Source organism: Lepidochelys olivacea (assembly GCF_965140295.1).
Source record: "Lepidochelys olivacea isolate rLepOli2 genome assembly, chromosome: 3".
Classification (NCBI taxonomy): domain Eukaryota; kingdom Metazoa; phylum Chordata; order Testudines; family Cheloniidae; genus Lepidochelys; species Lepidochelys olivacea.
In genome coordinates, this window is record NC_140413.1 from 175,588,357 (window position 1) to 175,606,125 (window position 17,769).

At 39.9% G+C, this 17,769-nt stretch overlaps 1 protein-coding gene across 2 annotated transcripts in view; it reads right to left on the bottom strand.

The window, feature by feature from the left end:
* Positions 1–17,769, bottom strand: part of SRBD1 (S1 RNA binding domain 1) — a 226,741-nt gene that overhangs the window by 182,529 nt on the left and 26,443 nt on the right. For both annotated transcript variants that reach the window (XM_084622475.1, XM_084622474.1), the window contains 5 exons: positions 16,835–17,197; positions 13,428–13,594; positions 11,645–11,762; positions 11,048–11,186; positions 1,959–2,055 (listed from right to left, as the gene is read on the bottom strand). In XM_084622475.1, coding sequence (XP_084478601.1) covers positions 1,959–2,055; positions 11,048–11,186; positions 11,645–11,762; positions 13,428–13,594; positions 16,835–17,197 — 884 coding nt within the window. The remainder of the gene's footprint in view (positions 1–1,958; positions 2,056–11,047; positions 11,187–11,644; positions 11,763–13,427; positions 13,595–16,834; positions 17,198–17,769) is intronic.

Consider the following 17,769-nt stretch of genomic DNA (forward strand, 5'->3'; position numbering starts at 1 on the left):
TCACTTTAGCATTTAACCAAACTCAGTAATCACTTGCTTCTTTGCATACCCTGCTCCAGTGGGATTTATGGCTTTATAATAGTAGATGGAATATGTGCTAGACAGCTAAATTTTAGGATACCCTTTAAAAAAAGAAAATGTTCCATGGCAACAATTCTTAATTTGTAGTTTAGACTGATACAATAGAACAGTGTTTCTCAAAATATGAGTGTGTAGGACATCAGTGTTCCATTAAGAATTTTCTGTTATCTGCAGAACTACATATTTTGAGAACAAAGTAGTAAAAGAACGGGGTGGCTAGCCCACAAGAGCATCTCTCTCACGCAAAGCAGCCTTCAAAATGAAATGTTAAAGATCCGCCACACTGCTGCATTCCATTCTCTCATTTATAAAGGACAGGTTGCTATTTGTCTGTCTTTTGTGGTTTATAATTAGGGCCCTATCAAATTCACCGTCCATTTTGGTCAATTTCACAGCCATAGTATTTTAAAAATCGTAAATTTCATTATTTCAGATATTTAAATCTGAAATTTCATGGTGTTGTAACTGTAGGGGTCCTGACCCAAAAAGGGGCTGTGAGGGGAGGATGGTCGCAAGGTTGGCGGGGGGGTCACGGTATTGCCACTTTGCTGCCTTCAGAGCTGGGCCCTCAGTCCACAGCTGCCACTTTCCAGATACCCAGCTCTGAAGGCAGCAGCACAGAAGTAAGGGTGGCATGGTATGGTATTGTCACCTTTACCTCTGAACTGGTGCTGACAGGGTGCTGCTTTCAGAGCTGGGTGCCTGGCCAGCAGCTGCTGCTCTCCAGCCACCCAACCCTGAAGGCAGCACAGAATTAAGGATGGCAATATTGTGACCCCCTACAATAACTTTGTGACCCCCCCAGCCCCCTTTTGGGTCAGGACCCCCAGTTTGAGAAATGCTGGTCTCCCCGGTGAAATCTGTAGACTATAGGATAAAAGTACACAAAAGATCAGATTTTACCGGGGAGACCAGATTTCACGGTCTAAGACATGTTTTTCATGGCAGTGAATTTGATATGGCCCCATCTATATCATCAGCCAGTCAGATCCTACCCAATTCACAATGAGGTATACTGCTAAAAAAAATTACTTTTTCTGGATAAATTGCTCCATATTGATAACAGTTGCACTAAATCTGTTTTCTATTCCAACCAGAATGCAAGAGAGTAATAACAACACTGCAAGAGTAACTGTCACTCTACTGCATCGATATTCATCAGATAAAGCAATTAAATCTAAGTCAGCATTTGGTATAACAAAAATAAATTCATTCTACTCAAATGTAGTCAAAGATCAACGTCTCCTGCTTTGAAAATAAATCTCTCTGCTTTGCTTTGGCATTTATATTAAAGCAGGAGACTATTATCTTCACACTGTTTTAATTATACTGATACTATGCTTTAAGAATTAAACCATAGAAAATTCGCCATTAACCTTTATAGGCTGCATCAAGCCCTGGCCTAAGTGAGCGCAACTGAAGTAAAAGGGGTTGCACCTGATTACACTAGGTCTCAGGTTGGCCCTGAGGGCCTAATCTGTATGCATACTACTTACTGGCAAGCACTTGAAAAGCTGCAATGTGAGGAAGCTGCAAGGGATGGAAAATTTTCTTTCCAATTTTCAATCCCCCTAAAACTGAGAGGGAGAACAATTCACGGGGCTATCATGACTGAAGCTGGTGAGAGACATTCTAAATCCAGGCTTTGGGAGATTAAATATCCTGTCCTGATCACAACAGATTTCTTCTATTCTGGTCCTGAATAAATTTGCCAGGCACAGGACTAAGGACTGTGTGTATGCAGAGAGAGGGATAAGCCAACAATACTTCTTTCCCAGCATTTGCGTGGGGCAAATTCTCTGGCCAAACACAAAGAGACAGAATTTGGCCATATAACCTGCAAAATAAGTGACTGACCATGAAACTTTGAAACTTACAGTACCCTGATGAAATCCAGTGTATCCTTATCTTTAGCAAACATGTCAGCAAGGATGTGTTGTACTCCAGCCTCTACTTCCTGAATGGTTGTAAGTCCTTAAATGAAAACATACTGTTAATTATTATAAAGAATCTAAAAACCCGAACATAACTAAGTAATCACATCAGTAATAAAACATATCCCTAAATACATACAAGCGGAAAGGAAATAAATACAAGATACTAGAACAATCTGGACTGTTGCAGTAAAAAAACCAAATTGATGGAATTAGCAAATATCATCTGGCCATCACTTCCAAAACATCTAAAATTAATATCAGATTATTAACTATGTTACTGTAAAAAAAGGCAATGTTAACTGAGAGAAGGATATCAAACATCAATACCTTATTCTAAAAGTACTTGCTTGGGCTTCACATTTATTATACATTAGAAATAATAAAGTTAGATATTTGTATACAGATTAAGAGAGTTCACGCAAGATAAGTAAGCAAAAGAGAGGATCACACGCTTCCACTACCTACCATGTCACTTTTTTAAAGCATACTACGTTGTTGCAATCCTGAGTACCTTTCCACAAAATGCTACAAACTTCAGTATTACATGGGGAGCACATTGCAATCCCTGTATTAAGGCTGCCTGATCTTCCCGATGCTTTTTTGTTCTGTTTTTAATTATTTCAACCATTTTGCTCAGTACAGATGTAAGTCTTAGAGGGTCTGTTATTCCAAGGATTATTCCTATAGCCTTTTTTTTTTAAAATATAGGTACAAAAATGTTTGCTACACCCCAATTGTGTGGAACACTGGCTGTTTTTAATGAGAGATTGCAATATTTTTGTTAGTAGCTCAGCCATTTCAGCTTCTTCAGAACTCTTAGACGTACCTTCTGACCTGGTGACTAATTTGCTTTGTAAATTATCAGTTTGCTCCTCAGCCTCTTTTTCTGACACCACAGACTCAAAGTACCTCCTCTTTATTACCAGAAAGGAGCACGTCCAGGTTAGAAATCCCCTGAACAATCTCAGAGGTGAAGAGGGACGTAAAGAAATAATTTCACATCTCAGCAATGTCTTTATCTTCCTTAATTGCTCCTTTTAATCCCCGATAATCCAGCAGACCCACCAATTGTTTTGCAGGTTTCCTGCTTCTGATACACTTCATAAATTCTAGACTCACCTGTTAAACCAATACTGTCCCTCACAACTCTGCAAGGCTTCATGTCCCACCGAGAGCAATCAAGCCAAGCAAAAACTCATATCTTCAATACTGCACACTCAAGTTTAACACCATTTAGCTGCACTACTTCTCAAAAGAATCTGCCAAATCTACGTGCCTAAATCTGCTGATCGTAAAACAGACTATTTACATATATGTAAAGCACTGTTCCAGAGTGTTACACCCTCCAGTGATTGGTCCACAAAGGTAACAGCCTAATCCTGCAACCAAGTTTATTACAGTTAATCCTTTACTTCAAATACTAGAAGTCTGTGCTGCAGTGCTGAAATTTTAGAATTTAAGCTCTGCTGCTGGTGCATGGGATGAGGCACCACAGTTACACATCACAGAATTTGTTCTTGCCTTTTTTTCTTTTTAAAATAAAAAGTAGAGAGAGTTACACAGAAAAAAGCTTCAACGAACGTGAAGGTCAAGCACTCCAGATTAGGAAATACCAGAAGTAAGGCTGCCAAAGCAACCTTAATTCTATGCACTCATGCATATGCACCATGACCTAGCCTCTAATAATATGATCGAATGCTACCTCTTCCTATAGAATTCTTGCTCAGTGAATGAGAACTGAAAGGCACAGGAAGACAGAGGCACAATTTGTCTTCTGGTTAAGGGAGGTCCACATGAGCAGGGGAACTCTGTTCTATCCCTGGCTCTGCCAGATTTTCTATATGATACTGGTCAAGTTTACTAAACCAAAATTTTGGCCAGGGCCAACAATTGTATATCCTTCATTTTTGGAATGCCCAACTTGACATGAGGTCTCATTTTAAGAAGTGATGGGGCACTTGCAGTCCTGAAGACTGCAGAAGTTATGAGTGCTCAGGATCTCTGCCAGTAAGGCGGCATGGCCTGGAGGAACTAGAAGGTCTCACCTTCTAAACCTGGCTCTCCAGAGACAACATGCAGCCTTATGAAAATCTGTTTCAGGGCTGGTCTACACTACGGGGTGGGAGGAGGGAGAAATCAATCTAAGTTACACAACTTCAGCCATATGAATAACGTAGCTGAAGACAACTTACTTAGATCTACTTACTGCAGTGTCTTCACTGCAGTGTGTCGACAGGAGATGCTCTCCCATCTATACTAGACACGATAAATTGACCCCCGCTGGATCAACTGCTGCCTGTCGATCCAGCCCGTAGTACAGACAAGCCCTAAGTTTCTTCACATGTAAAATGGGTATTCAATCTCTTAACATCTGCACAGGGCTCTGAACAGACAGAAAGCTATAAAAATGCTTCGTACTCTGAAAAACCTAGGTTTCTCAAATTGGGCAAGCTGGAATAACTGGCCCTATACATTTACCATAATTGTAAGCTCAGCTGTGAAAACTGAGAAAAATACATAAAATAAATAAACTATAACAATCACAAAGTCAACAGGAAAAAGTGCAAAAGGAAGACCAAATTAGTCAAAAGAAAGGGCCTACTGATATAATTCAAGGACTGTGCTAAGATCATGCCTGGTACACAAGAACAGAGAGAGACTGGAAATCAACCAATCAAAATTGGTGTTTCAGAAATTAGGCCTAATTGGTGGATCAAGTAATGAGAGTAGGGGTTGTTCCACACATCACTGCTTTTTGGGATTGTCATAAATATAAAGGGAAGGGTAAACCCCTTTGAAATCCCTCCTGGCCAGGGGAAAGCTCCTCTCACCTGTAAAGGGTTAAGAAGCTAAAGGTAACCTCGCTGGCACCTGACCAAAATGACCAATGAGGAGACAAGATACTTTCAAAAGCTGGGAGGAGGGAGAGAAACAAAGGGTCTGTGTCTGTCTTTATGCTGGTTTTCTGCCGGGGATAGACCAGGAATGGAGTCTTAGAACTTTTAGTAAGTAATCTAGCTAGGTATGTGTTAGATTATGATTTCTTTAAATGGCTGAGAAAAGAATTGTGCTGAATAGAATAACTATTTCTGTCTGTGTATCTTTTTTGTAACTTAAGGTTTTGCCTAGAGGGGTTCTCTATGTTTTTGAATCTAATTACCCTGTAAGATATCTACCATCCTGATTTTACAGGGGGGATTTCTTCATTTCTATTTACTTCTATTTTTATTAAAAGTCTTCTTGTAAGAAACTGAATGCTTTTTCATTGTTCTCAGATCCAAGGGTTGGGTCTGTGGTCACCTATGCAAATTGGTGAGGCTTTTTATCCAACATTTCCCAGGAAAGGGGGGGTGCAAGTGTTGGGAGGATTGTTCATTGTTCTTAAGATCCAAGGGTCTGGGTCTGTAGTCACCTAGGCAAATTGGTGAGGCTTTTTACCAAACCTTGTCCAGGAAGTGGGGTGCAAGGTTTTGGGAAGTATTTTGGGGGGAAGGACGCATCCAAACAGCTCTTCCCCAGTAACCAGTATTAGTTTGGAGGTGGTAGCGGCCGGTCCAAGGACAACGGGTGGAATATTTTGTACCTTGGGGAAGTTTTGACCTAAGCTGGTAAAGATAAGCTTAGGAGGTTTTTTATGCAGGTCCCCACATCTGTACCCTAGAGTTCAGAGTGGGGGAGGAACCTTGACAGGGATACATAATAAAAGACAGACAACAAGGAAGGAGGCTACTGTGATGCTGGCTGACTGAAAAAGTGGAAGGAGCATGCTTCACCATCATGGTTGCCACCCCACTGTCTTCTGGGACTCCGTACCTTCTTCATCCCGATCCGAAGGCATATTCTGATCAGACTGGACCAGAGGGAGAAACCCTGATGACATTGCCACCTCCACTGGCTTCTGCTAAATCCCAACCATCACCTGGGAAGGGAAACCTCTCGTCCCTCACCACCAAATCCGTTAATTTCCTTCCCTACCTTATTTCTTCTCCTTCCCATCCACAAGAACATAAGAATGGACATACTGGATCAGACCAATGGTCCATCTAGCCAATATCCTGTCTTCCAACAGTGGCCAATGCCACATGCTTCAAAGGCAATGAACAGAACAGGGCAATCAAGTGATCCATCCCCTGTCATCCAGTCCAAGCATCTGTAGTCAGAGGCTTTCAGACACCAGAGAATGGGGTTGCATCCCTGACCATCTTGGCTACAAGAGTCATTGATGGACCTATCCTCCATGAACTTATCTAATTCTTTTTGAACCCAGTTATAGTTTTGGCCTTCACAACATCCCCTGGTAATGAGTTCCACAGGTTGACTGTGCATTGTGTGAAGAAATACTTCCTTTTGTTTGTTTTAAACATGCTGCCTATTAATTTCATTGGGTAACTCCTAGTTCTTTGTGTTCTATGTGAAGGAGTATATAACACTTCCTTATTCTCTTTCTCCACACCATTCATGATTTGCTAGATCTCCATCATATCGCCCCTTAATTTCCTCTTTTCCAAGCTGAATAGTCCCCATCTCTTTAATCTTTCCTCACGCATTAAGTTGTTCCATACCCTTAATCATTTTTGTTGCCCTTCCCTGTACCAACTCCATCAATGCCAGTCCCAAGCCCAGATCAAAAAGGAGGAGTGTTGGTTGATGTGGTGGCTTCCACTCACCATTAAAAAAAAAAGAAAAAGGTCTAGCTACAGAAACTACTCACATAAAACAAAAATCATGGCCTGAGGAGGATGGAAAGCATTCAGATGCGCACATGACAGTGAGTGATCAAGTCCATCAGGAAGTCACCCACTCGATGGTCCAAATTCTGATGGCCAAAAAGAGTACATCCATAGCTACCTGGACTGTACGAACTCTAAATAGTGCAGGAAAATTAGCACATGTAATCAAAGAAATGGATCAATATAAAATTGACATCCTAGGACTTCATAAAGTTAGAGAAAAAGATCAAGGTATGATAACATCTGGAGAAAAAACAATGTTATATTCAGGTGGAACCAAACATAAGAGAGGTGTAGGAATCATCATGAATAGCTCTGCAAAGAAATCACATGTGAATTGGCAGCCAATATCAGATAAGCTACTGGCAGCTAGAGTCCACTCTCTGCACATCAAGCTCACCATAGTCCAGGCATATGCTCCAACAAATGATGCAGCTGAAGAGGACAAAGAGATTATATACAGAATTGAACAATGTAATGAAAGAAATACCAGACCATGATCTTGTCCTGTTTATGGGAGATTTTAATGTCCAGATCAGAAATGAAAGACGAGGTTGGGAAATAGTCATCGGCCCACAGACAATGGCACAAGACTTCTTGAATTTTGTGCCGAAAACAATCTTAGCATCTGCAATTCTTTCTTCCAACATAAAAACATACACAAAAAAACATGGATTTCACCAGATGGCCAAACACAAAATGAGATTGACTATATCAGTGTTAGACACAAGAGTATTCAGAGGAGCAGATATAGGGAGTGATCACTATTCACTGAAAGCAAACATCAAATTGAAGTTAAAGCGCTTAAAAAGAAAGAATGTGCTGAGAATGGAAAAAGAACGCTTACCAAATACTGCCCTTGAATGGAAGCCAGAAAATGCAAGAAGAGAGGAAGACCGCGAATAACATGGAAACAAATAGCTCTGAACAACATCAAGCCCCTCAACATGAAATGGGAAGATTTGGAGAGAAGGACAATTTACAGGCAAGGATCACAAATGTGGGTAGCCCAATGTGCAGCAAAGCACGGGATGGAGGTCTAAGGTCTAAGGTTCCCTGTACCTTTTCCATTTCTAATATATCTTTTTCGAGATGGAGTGACCAGAACAGCATGCAGTATTCAATGTGTTGGTGTACCATGGATTTATATAGTTGCATTATGATATTTCCTGTTTTATTATCTATACCTTTCCTAATTGTTCCTAATATTCTGTTAGCTTTTTTGACTGCCACTGCACATTGGGTGGATGTTTTCAGAGAACTATCCACGAGGACTCAAGATCTCTTTCTTGAATGGTAACATCATTTTGCATGCATGGCTGGGATTATGTTTTCCAATGGGCAACACTGAATTTCATTTGCCATTTTGTTATTCAGTCACCTAGTTTTGGGAGAGCCCTTTCTAACTCTTTGTAATCTGCTTTGGACATCTTGAGTAATTTTGTAACATCTGCAAATTTTGCCACCTCACTCTTTAACCCTTTTTTCAGATCATTTATGATTATGTACTGGTTTCAGTACAGATACCAGAGGGACACTGCTATTTACCTCTCTCCATTCTGAAAACTGACCATTTATTCCTAACCTTTGATTCCTGTCTTTTAACTAGTTACTGATCCACGAGAGGTCCTTCCCTCTTCTCCTTTGACAGCTTAGTTTGTTTAGGAGTCTTCAAGGAAAGATTTTGTCAAAGGCTTTCTGAAAGTCCAAGTACATTAGATCCACTGGATCACTCTTGTCCACATGTTCGCTGACTCACTCAAAGAATTCTAGTAGATTGGTGAGTCATGACTTCCCTTTACAAAAGCTGTGTTGACTCTTCCCCAACATATCATACACTTTTGCCCTCTCCCTCTCCTTTGCCTTCTAATAGAAGTCTGAATTAGCTGGCCAAGACTGTATATTTTGCAACACTGCTGTAAGCCTATGACCAGAAAGGCAGCTAAATGCAATGCCCTAAACAGCCTAATGCTAATACAAGTTTACCAGGTTGCAGAGTGACTGAAAAGACCATGTGCTGTGCCTGTGTTTTTCAGCAGCGAGGTTGCAAGTGAACGTCAACACCAAGACAGAAGCTGCATTTTTTAATCTTTGCTGTTCTCTTCTTTTCCCTTGTGTATGTGTTTGTCTTGTTTTCTAGACAACAGAACTGGACTTCAGCAACACCACCACCACCACCGATAGCTCCAGCCCACCTCAACTAACTTCTTCTCTCCTTTCCAAAAGCACAGTTATTACCATTGAGAAGACAAACAAGGGCGGGTAGGCGTGGGAGGAGTTCCTTTAAATGTAAAGTGGTTTAATCATTTTTCCTTCTTTTTCTGCATCTTTAATAAAAGGTTAAAAGAATTCTTAATGGTGCGTTGACCATGGTAATAAGCATGCTAAGGTTTCTGTATACAAAATGCCAAATCTTGTTTAAAACTGTTTAATGTTGGACAGTTTCAGTGTCATGTTAACACCTTTTACTCTTTGGGTTCTTTTATTCTATCTAAATTAACAGAACAAGCAGCAAGTTATTGAGCAAATCAAAATAGTGGTAAACTTTGCCCTTAATCTCTGTGTGTCAGTTTCCCATTTACAAAAAAAGGATGCAAATCTTTCCTATTAAACATTCATTCATGTTTGTGAGGTGCTCAGACACTACAGTGACTGGCACCATAGAAAAGCATGTGAGGAAATGAATAATTCCGTATCCACTGCAGAATTTGGATGGGGTGCAGTAAATGAAGGATACATCTGCACATTGGATGATGAGGGTAAGAGAAATATTGAAGAGCTATCCGCTGAGTGAGCCCCATCTAGCCTGAGCCCTGCTGGAGGAAGGAGTCCTGTGTTAAAAATTGTATGTGATCATGTACTTCACAATTATATTAGAACACATATGCACAAAAGAGCAGAATGAAGACTGCAGACAGCCTAAATTCTGGCATTTCATAATTTTGAATGCTCGACTTTGCAACCTAAACAACATATTTTTAATTCAGAGTTTGTTCTTTTTTTAATAGATAACATATTATTAGGAATATTCTAAAAATACCAACTGAGAAATTAAAAGCCATAAGCCAGAGTCGCCTGGGACCTTTTTTGCATGACTAGGAGCTCAGTCCCATGAGATCAAACACAATTTATTCTCCTCTCATACTGCATGCAGGCTGTCAACCTGGCTGTCACCCCTGATACCCGATTCATATCTGTATGTCGTTTGTAAAATGCCTCATGGTCCTTTAGGATGAAAGGCATAATATAAATGCAAGCTCCGATTCTCTATTTCTAGCAGAATATTGAAAAAAGGTTTGTTCATTCCAAATGTGAAAAATGACAATGATTCATGCTACTCCAATAAGTGACAGTCCCTTTTGAATGCAACCATTGGTACTCCTGATAATTCATCCCCGCTTTCATTACAAACACTTCCCTTCGGCACTGCCACTCTCCCAGCACAATCAGTTATCCGGCAGTACAGCACACAGCAATGCTTGCAACATCTTGCTTTACGAAATATTGCAGCACTCTAAAATGTGACATTTAATCAATCAGAAACTTTGCCAATAGATTCACAATACTAAATTTGGACCAATTTAACTTTACCATTTTAGTTAATCTTTATATTTTGATTGCTGTTTATAATGTGGGATGAGTAAGAGTCAGTATCAACAAGCAGTTTCAGCATATGCATGGTAAAAAAGGTGACATGGAAAAGAAGATGCGCATACACCATAGAACAGTCACTAACAATCCTGGTGGTTTATTGTCAAACTGTTCACTACAAATAATCGCATTTTCAAAGACAGAATCAATTCTGCAGAATATAAATGTGACACAAGTAGTAGTTAGAGCACCCATTCCGATACCAGACTGCCTTCTCTCCAGCACCATCAATATCCACCCAGCACTTAAAGGGTTCCCACTCACTCCCAATCACCAAAACAGACATTTTTAGGATGTGCCTTGGTGGATGAAATTTGCCTCAGTGCAGATTCCTGCACAAGATCCTTTATAACACTGGCAAGGGTTTAAGTGGGGTTGGAACCTTAGACAGGCCCTCTGTGCTGCAATGAAATTCACCCTATATTTCCTCATGCCACAGTCCCTGTAACAGGTGCTCATTTTTTTAGACAACAGATGACTGATTTTCAACTTGGCTTTTTCTATTGCATCTATCGCTGAAGTCTCTAAGCAATGTAAGATATTCTCATACTAACTTTCAATAGTATAAGGACAACTCATAAATAAAGCTGTTCTTTATTTAAGGTATGTTCTAATTCCCATTACTGCATACAGGAACTGAGTACTTACCTTTGACATTAGGCTTAATGTAAGAAAACAGACTGAGTTCTACTGGGTTTTCAATGAGAGATATGGCCGCAGGTTCTAATCCCAGTTGTTTGGCCCTTTGAGCTTTGGTGCCTTTACTTCCAGTTTTATATGGTGCAGACTGGGGAGGGAAAAGAATAGTTGTAAAATGTATTGTTATTTAAAAAGGCAGAGATCAACATTTCTGCCAAATCTAAGCTAGGCAACATATTTTGGGTCAACCGGAACATTTGTAAATGTGTGTCAAATTCACCAAATTGTTTCAGTCAAAAATACCCCCCAAAAGCAAAACATTTTGTCTTGACCTCCTCTAAATGAAAGGTTTCAATTTTTTGATTCAAAATGACTTTTTATTTCAAAATATACTTCAGTTTATTTACAAAACACAAAAAAGCTCAAAAAAATAAACAAAATGTTTTGTTCAATCCTAAACTATTCTTTCCCCATTTTTCAGAATGGCCAGTGAACCACAAATCAGTTATTCTCACAGCACTAGTCAGAGCTACAGTTTTTCAATACCTCTTCTTTAATTGTGCAAGATAAAATTTTACGAACATATTTAAAAAAAGAGACACTAACCACATGGTCCAATTCATCCAAAGTTTTGCAGTTTAATAAGGCTGTTAATAGACTTCCCGATAGCTTTCCTTCTTTCTTTATCTTCTGTATTGTTACATGTGTCTTCTTTGCAACAGTACTACAATACATGGGATTTATGTTAATAAATAATCACATTTCAAATCAGATGAAAAAGATTATCACTAAATGTGGTCCAACCCACTGGATCTCATGACAGCATGTTGTTGAGGCAGTGTGTTTGGCCTCAGAAGCCATGGAAGACTACACCTTATATCAGCCTCAAGGAACCCACTCTGACTAACGTTGTAGAAATCCTAATAATTTCGCTCCCATTTTAATATTTGTTCAACAATCAACAAAGCTTGCAATAGTTGGGGGGAGGATCTAGAAACCAAGCAAAGGGTGTCAAGCTAAGTATTTTATGCTTTGATGTTCCTTGTAACACTGCCACCTTGTGATCCAAGTGCAGCAACTCTGACACTTCATCTAAATAAGAATTTCTATTAACTACCTGGGAGCTAAATCCCAGGGTGATGAGCACCTGGAACTCTTGCTCAAGTCAACAGGAGCTGCAGATGCTCAGCACCTCTCAGGATCCATCTCTACAGTAGCAGAGAGTATTAGGGACGTCTTACGGTCCAGCAGCCACTAGGAAGTGAAATCATTACAAAACACTTGAGTTGGTCTGACAGTGGAGGACAATGGCACACATAATACTGCGTGCCCTCCCTGAACCCCCTTTCCTGTCCCAGGCATTCTCACCTATCTGGGGGGATCCCCTACTCCAACAACAGCCAGGCCTGGAAGGGGGAAATCTCAGCACATAGAACCATTACGTCTGTTCCTTGCCCACCTAGAGCACATCAAACATATTTTCAAAAGACACGCTAACCACTGCATCAAGTAGGAACTATGGCAGCCCCGAGTGCCTCTATGGTGGAGTCTGAACTAACAGAGAGCTGTGGGCTGCTTCAGCAGCAGCTTTCTCTGCTTGACCAAATAAGTGCTCCCCACTCCCCTACTGTATTATTTGGAGAGGGTTGTTGTGTCTCCACAGGCCCAGACAGACTGTGTGCATGTGCACTGGGGGAAGAAGGGGAGTGACTCCCTGTCCTCCTTGCCTACTTATAAATATAGCAGCTTGCTCCTTGCACTCACTTCCTCCATCTCTGCTAAGTGCCGGTATGTGTTACTGGCTCCTGGCCTGTAATATTTTGGGGCTGCCTTCCATGCCCTCTATGAACTCTAAGGTCCCATGTGCTACTCGCCTGACCCTACATGAGGGGCTGCTGGACGGACACCTGCTGCTACCAAAAAAGAGCCCAAGGCTTCTTTTCCAGATGTTCAGATGACAACACAAGGGGTGGAGCTTATTTCTGATTCAGGGCTACATACTTCAGGGGTAAAAAAACATATTTAAAATAACTCACTGAGCAATCAGTAACCTAACTCTCTTTTTTTTCCTTCTGAAACAAAGTGAAAGGCAGGGGAGCATCAAGTATACCCCTGTCTTTAACTTTGAGTATTTTGGCTTTAAGAACTTTGTGTTCTTTCTTTTAAATGGGAACATTCTAGTCGGGATTTCCCCCCCTTGCATTACGGATGCATACTCACCACCTTCACAACATATCCTACTGGGAATTATACTATTGCTCTTTTAGACATCATACACGCAGAGTTCCAAATTGTAACCAAGCACACAAGGAACACAGACCTGGCAGCAGGTCATCGTTTAACTCCTTTCCCTCACACACACCCACACTCCCCCCACTAGATTACTTACCGTAGTTCTTCCAGTGTTTGCTGTACTTCTCGCAAGGCGTCAGCTTCCAGATTATTGACAAGTTCTTTTCGATACCGGGCAATGAATGGAATTGTGTTTTCATCACGGAAAAGGCAAATTATGTTTGCACATACCCATGGTTCAATATTTGTTCTTTCTGACAGGACCTGCCACAAGAAAACAAATAACTATTTTTAAAGCTGGTAAATTGGCTTAGTATCTTCACTTTGGTTTCATATCCAGCCAGGATAGAGTGCTGTTTGTGCACAACACTGCCCTCTGCTGGATGGAATGCCAGGCTTGCAAAAGCATGTGTCATATACTATAATACTGCTACAGGTACTTGAATTTGTACTTAAGACAAAAGAATGAGTTCTGGCATATAATGATCATGAAAAAGTGGCCACTGTGGGGGGGACACAAGGGGGATAGGATAAACATGAAGCACCGGGTGGCCACAATCCTGTTATACTAGATCAGTGGTGACCAGAAAGTCATTATTAAAGACTGCTCCATGTATGATGTGACTTTGATAATCTCAGGCTCTTTCCTTACATGCAAGGGTCAATATCGCAAAAACCATAATCATATTATAGGCACCTTTGCTATCAGTCTTAGTAGAAACCAAGGGCTGAATGTACCCTGGAATATCCTCAGCCATGTGGGTGGCTAAGGTACATTGATACAGTGGTATGGTGAAGATTATACTCCCTCTGTCAGTGTATAGCTGCTCTGTGGATAAACAGAAGACTTCAGTCTCCAGGGCACTAAAACTGAACTGAGGTGAGAACGCCATCAATCCTAACCAAAATATGCAATTTTCAATATTAGGCCAATTTTCTAACAGAATAATCACCACAAAAAAACCACCCAAATATTAAAAATAGCTGCAGTAGGTTGTTTTGGAAAAAAAAAAAAAAACTGGCATTGTAGAACCCTATATTTAAAAAAAAAAATTGCAGACTTTGTCCACTGGGAACCAAGATGATGCCATCAAGCTCATTTTACTGAAGTCTCAATAATTAAATACAAGCAGAATTTTCCAAGTATCCTAAGGCCTGATCTACACACAGATTTTGTACTGATATACTGATATAATTCAGTGAAGGGTAGATTTTTCTATTGATATATTTCAGAGTAGCAGCCATGTTAATCTGTATCTGCAAAAAGAAAAGGAGGACTTGTGGCACCTTAGAGACTAACAAATTTATTTGAGCATAAGCTTTTGTGAGCTACAGCTCACTTCATCGGATGCATGCAGTGGAAAATACAGTGGGGCGATTTTATATACAAAGAGAACATGAAACAATGGGTGTTACCATACACACTGTAAAGAGAGTGATCAGGTAAGGTGAGCTATTACCAGCAGGAGAGAAAATTAAAAAAAAAAATAAAAAACGTTTTGTAGTGATAATCAAGGTGGGCCATTTCCAGCAGTTGACAAGAATGTGTGAGGAACAGTAGTGGGGAAAAACAAACATGGGGAAATAGTTTTACTTTGTGTAATGACCCATCCACTCCCAGTCTTTATTCAAGCCTAAGTTAATTATATCCAGTTTACAAATTAATTCCAATTCAGCAGTCTCTCATTGGAGTCTGTTTTTGAAGTTTTTTTGTTGAAGAATTGCCACTTTTAGATCTATAATCGAGTGACCAGAGAGATTGAAGTGTTCTCCGATCAGTTTTTGAATGTTATAATTCTTGACGTCTGATTGGACTGCTGAATTGGAATTAATTTGCGAACTGGACACCATTAATTTAGGCTTGAATAAAGACTGGGAGTGGATGGGTCATTACACAAAGTAAAACTATTTCCCCATGTTTATTTCCCCCCCATACTGTTCCTCACGCGTTCTTGTCAACAGCTGGAAATGGCCCACCTTGATCATCACTACAAAAGGTTTTTTTCCTTTCCTGCTGGTAATAGCTCACCTTACCTGATCACTCTTGTTACAGTGTGTATGGTAACACCCATTGTTTGATGTTCTCTGTGTATATAAAATTGCCCCACTGTATTTTCCACTGCATGCATCCGATGAAGTGAGCTGTAGCTCACAAAAGCTTATGCTCAAATAAATTTGTTAGTCTCTAAGGTGCCAAAAGTACTCCTTTTCTTTTTTCTATTGATATAGTTATACCAGTACAATCCCTAGAGTCAGTATATGGGAATAAGCTCTTCTGGGATAAGTGCCCTTTATGCCAGTATAACTGCATCTACCCTACAGTAGTTTGCATCACTTTAACTGTCCTTGGATAGTTAAAGTGGCACAACTTGTATGTGTAGACAACGCCCCAAGTGACTTAGAAGCCTCTGAAAATTTTACTCTATATGACTATACAAACACACACATGCTCACCTGTGATAATACAAATCACATTTGAAGCTACATAAAATATCTTCTGTACCTTACTGAGTACCTAGTTTATAACCAACAGCATAATGCACACACAGGCTTAGGTAATAAACAAGAACATGGGAGAACTTCAAGGAGTTTGCCCACAATATTTACAGGAATTTCTTCCCTTTAGAAGTCAGCAGAATTTCAAGAAAGTCAGGGAGAGAATTTTGATAATCTATTCTAATATTTTTAATGTAGTAGCAAGCTGTACAGTACAGTAGCATGAGTACGCTAAAATGTGCTGCTCTATTCCAATCATGTCCCAGTGTTCCATAGCTACATACAACCTCGTAGAACGAGGGCATTAACTGGCTATTTCCTCAACACCTGCATTTAAATGGTCATGATTAGGCTTCAAAGTTAATATTATACTGAGATGCATGAAGATGTTCTCACACTATTTGACATTATTGTTTTAAGTCTATCTGGATGAAGGTTCCATTCTGGCTGATATATATGCTGAAGTCTATCTCCAAAACAAATGGGCCATGATTTATCATACTTAAAACTTACATTTGAGAAATTACTATAAAGTCTGCAAACAAAAAAATCCTAAATTTTCAAGATTTCCATAGCTGCAGGGTGCTACAGTCTTTGAATTGCAACTCCCTCAAGCTCTAATGGAGATAAAGAGGAAGAAAGTGAGATTGTTCTGTAAATCGCTACATAATCTTTAATTCAAAGTTTGTCTACAAGTGACAAATGTCAGAATGACATCTGAATGGAAATTTGTAAAACTGGTTATTCAGAGGCATTTTATAGTGAACTATAACTTTCATCTGTGTAGCTTGTCATGGCCTATGTTTAATCTAAGAACAAACTAGTAAATAAAGTAACTCAAGCACTATTTATTTAAGAGTCCCATGCTACTTCCTGGAATGTGTCAACAGCTCTTATTGAAGTCAATAGGAATCACGACTGTGTACCACAGCCCAAGTTAGTCCTATTTCTGTACACTACAGTATAGTTTTAGTGGACTGCTATAAAGAAATGGAAGAGATGTCATACCTGCACAATGTCCCAGTTCATTTCTAATTCCTCTTGGTGCTTGGTGCTTCCAGGATGTTTTACTGGTTTTCCTTGAGGAAGTGTTGTCAATTTTATCCTTTTTAAAGGGGGTTCATCAAATGTAAAATCTTCTTCATATTTCTCCTGCTTTACTTCATTTTCCATCAAAGGCGCACTTGTTGAGGGTATTTCATCACTATCTAGGTTATCCATCTTTCCTTGAATAACATTTATTTTTGTTCCCTGAGGCATTTTTGGCTTTTTAGTTCTAGTTTTTGGTTTGGGGTCTGTCTCTTCTTTAGGATGTAAAAGTTTCAGTCCATCTTTACTGTCTTCATCAGCAGCAATAGGCAAAGATACATTCTGCCAAATAAACCATCAAAGTAAATTAAACACTGAATATCATGAATTAATCCAATAAAAACATAACAGCTTTAATGTAAGAGTTGTCACATGGAGAACTTGATGGTAGACATCATTTCCCCAAGTTATGGCCCTATACTGAGAGGTGCTCAGAGCCTCACAGTTGGTGTTCAGCATTTTAAAATCAGGCCCCTAATTCAGTGCACCTTGTCTTAAGCACACCTTCAAAGGACCAGCAAAAAGATAACAAAAACTGCAGCCTAGTAGAGATGGGCTTTGAAGATCAAAGTAACTCTAGAAATCTTGGAATTATTTTTAAACTGCTCTCTTAAAACAGAGGGTTACCTATGGAGAGAATGTAGGCCACGGGTTTCACTGCCTACATTGTGTATATATAATTAAGTGCTCTAACAGACTGAGCTTGGAACTAGAAAGCACCCCCTGAGTTCCAATTCCATCCCTTACACTAAGCTGTTGAGAAGCCTTGGGCAAGTCACAACTGGTTTGTGCCCCAGTTTTTCCATCAAAGTTCTTCTTTGGGATCCAGGAATGGACTTCTCAAAGGCTGGCAA